This window comes from Parasteatoda tepidariorum, chromosome 4, assembly GCF_043381705.1.
Source record: "Parasteatoda tepidariorum isolate YZ-2023 chromosome 4, CAS_Ptep_4.0, whole genome shotgun sequence".
Lineage (NCBI taxonomy): Eukaryota > Metazoa > Arthropoda > Arachnida > Araneae > Theridiidae > Parasteatoda > Parasteatoda tepidariorum.
The window spans coordinates 50,215,388-50,226,608 of NC_092207.1; the positions used below are offsets into that span (position 1 = coordinate 50,215,388).

The window sequence follows — 11,221 nt, forward strand, 5'->3', positions numbered from 1 at the left end:
CATATATTCAAAAATAATTTTGCTATTGTAAAATTTTGGGCTTAAATATGTATCCAAATTTAAAAATCATTGTCCATTGTTGAATTTTAACTTGAATTTAAAAAAAAAGAAAAAAACATGCTTTTGTCAGTACTTGCACTTCATTATGAGAACATTTTCCATGGGGTCATATAGAAAAAAGTTTCGCAGAGAATAAAACGTTTCTTAAAAAAAATAAAGGCCTGTTAGAATAAATTTAGAACAATGTTTGAATATTTAGAATAATTTTTGAATTTCAACTTCCTGTAAAGATTGCAGTGGATTCGCCTCGTCGTTTAATTTGAAAGAAAAGCTTGCTATAATATGGCGTAAGCGACTGGCTAGGCTTACCACACCACATTATCTGACCAAGCACGAGCTACCTATTCATATATGTGGAATTAACTCTGGATTTATCGTTTCTTATGAGGATACAAAAAAAAAATTTAGGAGGCGAGGGTGAGAATCTTAGAACTTGCTTTATTAAAAGCATTTTGTGAAACTACCATTTTACCTAAAGTTGAATTTGTGAAAATACTGCTAAACAGTAGTAAATTTGCCCTGGACAGACCCTGTTAGATCGAAAGTTATTCAGGGTGGTCTGATTTTTATTTTTCTCTTTGTACATAAGATCCATTGAAAAGAATTTTATTTCTAAAATTTCAATTTTTAAGCAGTCATTTATGACTAGTTAGTGTAGTTAAAATAAAAAGGAAGAAATATTGCTCCTTGAATGTCTGCCTTAACAGGAGGAAATCATGTATAATTTAAGAAAAAGAAATTTTTTTTAATAAGAACTCTTGTCTCCAATTATTAATGACAGATGCTAATGAAAGGGATGCAAGTATCTACTTGAGAGAATTGCTGATGGCTGAAATGCTTTATATAGGCCTGACTTGTAACATAAGTATTATTTATTTGGTATCTTCCAGCTCTTTATTAGCTCTTATTTCAATTTTTATTTCCCCATGTCTCATGACATCAAATTTATCCTTTAATGGAAATCGATAGGCTTAGATTATAGGTTAATTAAATTTATCTTCGTTCAATACACAAATTTGATATGTACCATATGAGAATTATTATCAGCAATTTGATTTACTTATTCATGACATAAATGAAGTATATTTTAAATGTAATTATTTTTCTTAAAAAATGCGTTTCTTTTACGATATATTTTGCTGATTTGAGTTTTAATCAATTTTGTTTTAAAATGATTTCTTTTGCCAATATGTTTAGATTGTTTTTATTGAAATGTTTTCATTTTCTTTAGCACCAGTGCAGCCTTAGCTTACACCAATTCAACAAGTACTGGTGCAGGTGATACTAGAAGTTATAATAGTCAGCCCAGTACTATGTATGTATAATTCTATGTTAATTTTGTTTTATAGTGCTACTTTTGTTAAACTTTTTTCAGAATCTCATTAAAATTTGTAATAATGAAAAATGAATAATGTTTATATTGTGTTTTATTTGTCTATAATCTGTTTATATTTATAATTTATGTAATAAGATAGAATTTTTTACTTTAAATTGCATGATTGTAAGTAATCTCTTTTTTTTGCTGATAGTTATTATTTTTGTTTTATTGCAATAAAGCTAAGCTTATTGAAATACTCTAAACATTACCATTTTTTTTTTTTTTTTTTNCCCATTTTTTTTTTTTTTTTGCGAAAGCGCCACAGCACTATAGAAAAAGTTGTTTTTTGTGCATGCAACGCTTCCGACCAAATATTTTTTGGTAGCATAAAAAATTTATTAAAAATTTTTTTTACAATAAATTATTTTTTGAGACAAAACTTTATTTAAAATATTAATAATAAAGTCGATGACATTTTTGCCCTTATCGTGATCTGCTGCAGTACAATCACCAATTCTTATCAACTTGCGGCAACGATCTACAAGAGAATATATAAACACAATAATATTTTTAAAAAAACAAAAATCGCATAAGGAAGTCAATTTGAAGGGTATGTATCGTGTATCCACCCCCATCTTAATGAAAGATCGCTAGCTAGAAATCCACATAAAGCTTTGGCAATTGTAATTGGAGCGAACAGATAAGGAAGCCTTTTTCCCCCAACCCCTTTAAATATAACCGATTGATTCCCCTAAGCAGCTCGAGTAGAAATGACAAGCGAAGGAGGTGGGGTATACACCCCTCTTTTTGACAGTTTCTTTTCTCTTTCTAAGCTGAGTCTTATTGCATTATCTTCATTAAACAAGAGGGCATTCTGGCCATTAAAATTTCTCCCCCAAAGATTGTTAAAGTGAAACTCGTTTCCGCATCACTCATTCCTTTGGAATTTCTTTTGGTGAATCAGACTTTATTCGGTGGAATCGGCATTAATCAAACTATTAAAAAGGTTATACTAAAATGCACTACTTGAAATTAGAATGATCAGATTAAACACAGTAGGATTTTAAAAAATGTTAGGGAAAACTATTAAAAAAAACATATGCAACAAAGTATGCAAATTAGTCTGAACCAAAAGTGTCAAAAAGTGACGGATCAAACGGAAATTCGCTTTTTGTAATTATATAATATTTATAATTACAAGGAAAAAATCTGTGTCTCTAACGCTGTTAAACGAAGGGGAAATGCGGTGAAATCAACATTAATTTAGTGCATTATAGAGTTAATGCTAAATTTTGTGATTTAAAATTAGCATTATTGTAATAAAATTGAAGTAAAAATAACTGCTTTATTAGTATTGTGGAAATCCATTGCACAGGGTTCCCACGGTCCTTGAGAGTCCTTGAAAGTCCTTGAATTTTTTGTGTGCTAAATTTAGGTCCTTGAAAGTGCTTGAAAAACGTCTTAGGTCCTTGAAAAACTTGATAGGTCCTTGAATTTGTCCAATACTACCGGCGGCCCTTTTTATAAAACACCCGCGATCTTTCTCGTTCTTTCTGTTTTGTTCCCGAGCTCTCTCACGTGGTTTTTAACGCCACCGTTTCTAACCGGGCGTAGCGTCTTGGTGTCTGCCAAGCGCGCGGAGCACAGCAGACAATCAATGCGTTCGGGGCGAGACTCCACTTCATCTTCTGTCGCATATGCTTAGATCTTCTTTTTTCTTATCGAAACTGGAATACTCTCGAATTTCGTAACAATATGTACCTTGTAGTTTTCAATAAATTTGCCGTTTTACCNAGCGTTTTTAAAACCCAATATCGCGATTTGTATTTAAACGTTTTTAAAACCCAATATCGCGATTCATATTCCCGCTAGTTTAAAATCCAATGTCGCGATTCGTATTCATATATATTTTTAAATTTCAATATTGCGATTCGTTATCACGCGGTTGTAATATCAAACATCGATTTTCGTATTTATACGCGGTTTAAACATTACTCGTTGCGATAAGTATTCACGGACTCTAAAAATTATGCATCGTGATTCTTATTTACGCGATTTAAAAATTCAATACCGCGATTTGTATTTTCGTGCTTTTAAAATCCAATATCGTGATTCTTATTCACGTGATTTTAAAATTCAATATCGTGATTCTTCACGCTATTTTAAAATTGAACATCGCGATTCTTATTCACGCGATTTTAAAATCAAACATTGTGGTTCTTATTCACGCGATTTTAAAATCCAATATCGCGATTCTTATTCAAGCGATTTTAAAATCCAACATCGCGATTCTTATTTACCCTATTTTAAAATCGAACATTGCGATGCTTATTCACGCACTCTTAAAATCCAACATCGCGATTTTTATTCACCCTATTTTAAAATCGAACATCGCGATTCTTACTCACGCAATCTTAAAATCCAACATCGCGATTTTAAAATCCGGCATCGCGATTCTTTTTCAAGCGATTTTAAAATCAAGCATCGCGATTCTTATTCACGCGATTTTGAAATCCAACATCGCGATTCTTAATCTAAGGCCTCTAAAAATTGTGTGAGAAATGAACTTTCTTGTCCTATAAACACTGATGATCAAAAGTCTGCAAAACGCAGTCTACAGATCAGTCATGTTAATAAAAGACCATAGAAAAAACAAAGAACTGATGAGAAAGTTCATAAAGGTCCTTTGACCATTAAAGAAATGTTTTTTAAAATGACGTGATACATAAAATCTTGCTTATGCATAATTACTCAAAGTTATCAAAATTATTTAAATCAAGATTTTATTTAAGAACATAATTACCATTTATTTATATTTATTTGAATAGATAATAATGTAATCATTATCAGATTGGCTATTGAATTCATATAATTTTTTCTTTTGCATGTTTAATGCTGCAGNAATTTTTAAAATTGGTCTTAGATTAAGGTCCTTGAAAATTTTGTTGAGGTCCTTGAAAAGTCCTGGAAAGTCCTTGAATTTCAATCTCATCATAGAGTGGGAACCCTGATTGCATTATCAAGACCACAATATCATGGGATTATCACAGATTGAGCATGTCAAAAGCTAATTATTACAAATGTGTAATTTGAAATTTATGTGTCCTAATTAGATCGTAATAAAAATAATGGGGCTAATTAACCAAACTAGCAGTGTTGAAGTATGTAGCAACAACTACCGAAAAAGTTGGAAAATCGCATATTTACGCTGCAATTCAAAATTCATATGTTAAAAAATAGGAAGTTTAAATAAATTCGTGTCTGGTTGTAAAATAATGCTCAATTAAATTTTATTTTAACCGAATTATGATAATCGGGAAAGTAAATATATCACAGAAACAAAGTTAATTATTCTGTTACAAATTGGAATTAATTACGTCACTCATAGAGGTTGTAATACTGTAGTTGATCAAAAATTAGCCTTATCACATCAGATTTTAATAAAAAGTGAAAATAAGAAAAAGACCTCTGTTTTTAAAACAAGCTATTTTTCATTTCTACATAGTTAGTCAAGATTTTTGTATGAAGGAACGAAGAATAGATTTTTTAAAAAAATAAAATAAAATTACACAAAGGAAAAATATTAATTGTTTAATGTTTCAGTTCTTAAGTTCTATAAATTTATGATCTATAATCTTATGACTATAAATCTTTCAAATGAATATGGTGAACTTTGAACAGGATTCATGAAATAAACATTTTGGAAAGATAGGCATGTGCAGCCTGACTTTACAAACTATTTGTACATTCGGAATTAAAAGGATTAGAAATTTTCTCTTTTTATTACGTAGTTTAACTCTTTTTATTATGTAGTTATGCTGAAAGAATTTTTTTTTTACAAGTTATGATTTTATTGCTTATTTTTAGTGCCACAAGAAGTTATGGGAATAGTGGTAGCTATGGAAATTCTAGTTATTCCTATGATTACCACTCAAATAATCAGTCAACTGTTCAGGCTGGCTTATGTGGCTTGAGTAATCTAGGAAACACCTGCTTTATGAATTCAGCATTGCAAGTAAGTTAGTTTTTTTTAATGTAAATAACCAAAAAATTTCATTTTTGTTGTCTCTTCACATTTTAAGTGTATGCTAACATTTAAAAATTTTGTGTCTTAATGTGATCATAGTAAATACTTTTCGCAGTTTTATAAATTTTATTTTAATTCAGCAATTATTTAATACTAGTGGGCTGTACCCCCTGCTCGCTGACGCTCGCCAACCCCCGAAAATTGCTACGCAATCTTATAATCAAAGGACAGGCCGCTCTTCTAAAAACGCTTAGAGAGAACACTTTATTTGTTTTAGTTTGTCATTTGTAATTTTTGAAAGTAATTTGTTTCAAAAAATGTTCGGGTTTTTTTTTTGAACATATATATATGTGTGTGTGTAATGTGTGTGATTTTATTTTTGGCTCTCTGAGAGGTCTGAGGAAAAGGATTATAACATATCTTAGCATATATATTTTTAATAATTAACCTTTATTTCAGTGCATGAGCAACACTCCACCTTTAGCTGATTACTTCCTTCAAGATCATTACTGGAATGAACTCAATAATGATAATCCTTTAGGAATGCAAGGTGAAATAGCTAAATCTTTTGGAGATCTTATAAAAAATATGTGGAGCGGAAACTGTTCCTATACAGTTCCTAGGAATTTTAAGGTGAGTTATAACTTTTTTCAATACTTTGTGATAACTTAGGCAATCTAATGAATGGTTTTATTTTAAATTTCAGATTTTTGGAAAACTTCATTCACTGTTATTAGTAGATGCACAAAGTGCAAAAATAAAAAGGCATTGAAATTGTCATTTTTCTGCTAATAATAATAAAAATTCTTGACCATTTCACAAAAAATAAAATTTTTAAATTCTCGCCTTTTTTAAAAATTTTTAATAATAATTAGCATAGTGTGAGCAAAGGTGGGATGAGTAATCCTTTTTTATTAAGAGAATATCACCCATAAGTTTTTTCTCTTTCCACATTTCAAAAAAAAAAATTTTTTTTTTTTTGCTTATGTAAGTTTTGCTCTTTCTTATCTGACAACTGCAATTTTCTCACTCAAGATCTTCACTAGCAGGATTTCATTTTTATATTATGCATTTCGTTTTCACGTCATGTGTAAATTTTCCTAGAGTTTATTGATGTACTTAATGAACCTGTAATATGTAATATCGATAAATGAACCTATAAGATTGCAACAATCTGCTTAGTCTATTAAAAATTGTTTATGTGCTCCATTTTTCATTTTGTACACTGTCCATAAAAGATTTTCTGTTATATGTATTAAATTATTAAAAATGAAGTAATATTTTATCTTACTTGGATTGCTCATATGTGTAATAATAAAACCTAGTCTTATTTCATTCTTGTTGTCTGACAATTTAATAATTTTATTATTATTATTATAGATGATTGTAGGAAGATTTGCACCTCAATTCTCTGGTTATCAACAGCAAGATTGCCAAGAATTAATGGCTTTCTTGTTAGATGGTTTACATGAAGATTTAAATAGAGTAAAAAAGAAACCTTACATAGAATTATCTGACGCTGATGGGAGACCTGATGAAGTAATAAAAAGTTTTAAAGTTATTTTCTGTTTTTATAAAATCACTTATTAATGTAAAATTATTTTAAGAGATATCTATAATTATGGTTCTGGTTCAGGACTGATTTATTTTATATACCTTATCATGAATAATTTTTTGTTAAGTTTTATTAAAAGTGAAGAAATTAAAAAGTGCTTACTTATTAATTAAACTTCAAAACCTGCCAGATAAGTTATTGTAATGTGAGCATTTTTATAAAAGAAGTGTGTTGGATAGAATCTCAAGATTGAAGTTTGACCTTTATTTTACATAACATTTTGAAAGCTTCAATTATTCAGATTAAAAATTGTCTTTTTCCTAAATATCAGTTAAAATATGATTCAAATTGTATTTATCTTTTAAAACAAATAGATGAGGATTTGTGTAATTATAATGCTTGTAATTTTATGTTTGTCAATTTAAAATTAACATTTTTTTAAATAAATTTTGCCAAAATTAAGCAACTATGAAAGGATTTGCTATTAGTTCCAAAAGTCGAATGAATTGGTGTAATATTTGAATCCTACTGGATTGTGTGATTCCATTTTAAGCTTTAATTTTTATATTGTAAATATAAAAAGTTTTTGAATTTGACTTCTATTGTTTGATGTTTGAGATGGCAAGATAACATGATCAAAAAATTCCTAACATTGCTCTATTCTGTCAGGCAGTGCCTGTTGTTTAAAAAAGGTAAATTCATTTGTAAAACTAATTTTATTTATTAACATTTGGTTCATTCTGTGTTTATTTTAGCTTGTTGCAAAAGAAGCATGGGAAAACTACTTAAAAAGGAATAATTCTATTATTGTTGACACATTTCATGGTCTTCTGAAATCAACCCTTGTTTGTCCTGAATGCAACAAAGTGTCTGTGACATTTGATCCTTTTTGCTACCTTTCCTTGCCTTTACCTTTAAAGAAGGAACGTCAAATAGAAGTTTTATTAGTTACTTTAGATCCTCTCAAAAGACATTTAAAAGTAGGTGTAATATTTTTTTTTATTTTATAAATTTTGCTACTAAAAGTTAATTTTTAGATTTTATAATTTTCTTTTTCTTTGCAGATGAAAGTCACTGTCCCAAAGCTAGGAATAATCAAAGATCTCTGTGAAGCTATCTCCAAAATTTCTGACATTCAGCCTTCAAATGTGAGTTAATAGTTTTTATTTTAAATCCCTAAAGCAGTCATTGTGAAACTTTATATGCTTGAAAAGAAACGTCTTTGATATTTTTAAACATTTTGATTTGATTTTTACACAGTTTAACCCCTTAATGATATTATTTTCAAGAAAACTTTCATAAAAGGGCTTTTTTTTTTCATCCAAGAAAATTATATATTTAAAAAGGGGTGTGTGTACAATATATGTATTCATTTTTGATTTTTGGATTTTTTTTTTTTTTTTTTGAGATTTAGAACTCTATATGTCCATATAACTCTTAACTTCATAACAATATTCAAAAATATCACACAACACAAATCGTGTATTCACAAAGAGCATAATTAGCTGAGCTAAGAGTACTATATACATATATTTAAATAGTGCTGATATCTAGTTTAAAATTAACTATCACCTGTTACATTAAAAATAGTCTGCAGCCATCTGGTAGGAAAATTGAAAAATTATGGCCGCAGGAGATGGATATATATATATATATAAACCTTTTTGGTGCATTACTTTTAAACTCTGTACCAGACATATCATGAACATGAAAAATAGGAGACAAACCCCATGATTTTGACGGAAGCGAGAGAGAAGGGGTTAATAGTACACGCATTACAAGGCATTTTTGAAAAAGATATTAGCTGTAGTTCGTTCAGTTCATATCTATGAAAAAAATATAATGTTCCTTGCATTGTCACATAAGAATAGAATTAATCATTACAAATTTGAAAGATATATTTATGGGATCTACCCATTTAATTAAAAATTGTTCTAATATATCTAGTATAATTTTACTTAGATGCATAGTAATTTTTTTTATTCTGTAGGTTTAGTGAACAACTTATACTTTTTAAGAGCTTTTTTTTTTAAGCCTCCATGCCAATTTTATTAGAAGTAATTTTAATAGGCTAACTTTCATCTTAATCGAAGGTTGGTTAAAAAGGTTAGAATAAAGATTTGTTGAAACGAAGATGCAGTTAAAAATTGCAATCTATGTTTATACTTTTTAAAAAAAATATCTTATGCAAATCAGATATTTTTTACATTTTTATCATTTCCTCCCTGCCAATTTTTTGTGTTTTGTGGCGTTTTTGTCTTTATTAAATGTTATTTTTGTATTTTTTTTTAAGATAATCATACTGTTAGATCATTTAAATTAATTTTTTCTAAAAAATTGTATAATAATTTTATTTTTTTATATTTAAATTATTTTTATTAACAATAACAATGTAGATTACTAAATATTAAAAAAGAATATATTTTATTTTTTGCTGTTGCATTAAATGATTTAATATATAGAGATTTTATATATATATATATATATATATANTAAACGCGAAATATAAAAAAATTCAATGCATTCAATACAAACACTAAACGTTTTTTAGACGTTTAGGTAGCTCCCAGTAGAAAAATATATATATATATGATTAAATGTTTTAATATTGATTGTCCTAAAAAGGTTTTCTTTATTACTACTTCAATTTACTTAAGGAGTTTTGTATATTCTATCCTGATACATGTTAAAGTTGCCGACTTTTTACCCTTTTTTCAAAACTAATTCATTGATATTTGTAAAATTAGACCAATTTAAATAAAAAATATTGGAAATTGTTTGTCATACGATTGATATTAAATCTGAGTAAAAATTTGTAGCAGAAAACTTTTATAAATCTCTTTGTTAAAATGTACACCATAACTAGAACAACACACAAAAGCAAGGAATCTGTATTTCTCAAGAAGAGATCGTCAAATTTGGCAATTTTAACACAGGCTGGTTTAAAACATCTAACTTTTTTTAGAGTTTTTTCCACTTCAAATCAATTAAAATGTGTTTTTTTTTGTTTTTTATAGATGATTGTTGCTGATATCTATAATCATCGACTGCATAAGGTATTCAATAAGGATGAGCAAATAAGTGGTATTATGGAAAGAGATGAAATATTTGTGTGAGTAATTGTTCTCTTTTATTTGACAATTTTTTGATGTTTATTTTAGTACTTTCAGTTGCAAGGGCTCTGAACAAAATTTGAAAACTATGTAGAAATTTTTTTTAGTGTTTTTTAAATTAACACTTAAAAAAAAATAGTTACTGATAAGTACTTTTCTCACTAATATTTTAATTTGCTATGACATATTCTATTTGTGTTAGAAGTAATAATTAGCTTTTAAAAATTTTTTTTAAAAATGTTTTCAAAATATAAAGCAGCTAAGTGTCTTTTCTATTGAATTACACTATTGAGTATCTGCACTATTGAATTTAAATTAAAGTGAATGTTTATTTCTCTTTCAAATAAGTTTTTTTTTACTGCATTTTTAAAACTATTAATTCATTTGTATCGTTAGTTTCCAAAGCTTAGCAGAATCACTGTTTACCCATCTATCTTTTAGCATAGAAATAAACTTTCTTTGAATATTTCATCTTAAAATTATATTTGAAAATTGTTGTGTTAAAAAAGTATCATTATAGAAGTTGATCTCTCTGTAATTGTGAAATGTGCATGTGTAAAATACTTAGAAAGTAGTTTGAATTAAATATATTAAATTGTGATTTCAAATAGCAAATTTTATGTCATCTTTTCATATTTAGGTATGAAACTCCTCCTGAAGTCGATGGAGACAGTTCTTTTATGTTACCAGTTTACCTAAAAGAAAAAAAGTATGATATAAATTATATTTTTCATTATATTTTATAATGGTTTTGTTAATTTGATAAAAATGATACTGCCCTGTTACGGTTGGGTATAGAATAAAAAATGAAAAGTTGCAAAAATGATAACAATTTAGAAAGAAAAAAAACTAAAAATTAATGGCCGGGTGAAACATATAGTTAGTACATTTTTTGAAGTGGTGTCGCAAAACTTTTATAACCCATAAGGAATAGTAGATTTTCTTCTTCAAAAATAAGTTCCAGAAGATAACAAGTATATTCTAAAAAAACATACCTCCTTCTCCATAGAAGCTACCTGAGTCTAGGATGAAACAAACAGAAAAAAACCTTGGCTAGTGAAAATGAATTAGTCCAGTTCTTTTTTTGAAAAAAATCTTTGTTGTTTTATTGGAGAAAAACATGTTAAAAATCATCATATTGAGGCACA

The 11,221-nt window shown here is 28.0% G+C and overlaps 1 protein-coding gene across 2 annotated transcripts in view; it reads left to right on the forward strand.

Annotated features, from left to right (window-relative positions):
* The window catches only part of LOC107448230 (ubiquitin carboxyl-terminal hydrolase 4), a gene marked incomplete in the record, with an annotated part of 40,108 nt that overhangs the window by 13,522 nt on the left and 15,365 nt on the right, over nt 1-11,221 (forward strand). For both annotated transcript variants that reach the window (XM_071179780.1, XM_043042886.2), the window contains 8 exon segments: nt 1,292-1,375; nt 5,246-5,393; nt 5,865-6,038; nt 6,786-6,944; nt 7,716-7,940; nt 8,025-8,108; nt 9,978-10,072; nt 10,714-10,782. In XM_071179780.1, the coding sequence (XP_071035881.1) occupies nt 1,292-1,375; nt 5,246-5,393; nt 5,865-6,038; nt 6,786-6,944; nt 7,716-7,940; nt 8,025-8,108; nt 9,978-10,072; nt 10,714-10,782 (1,038 nt within the window).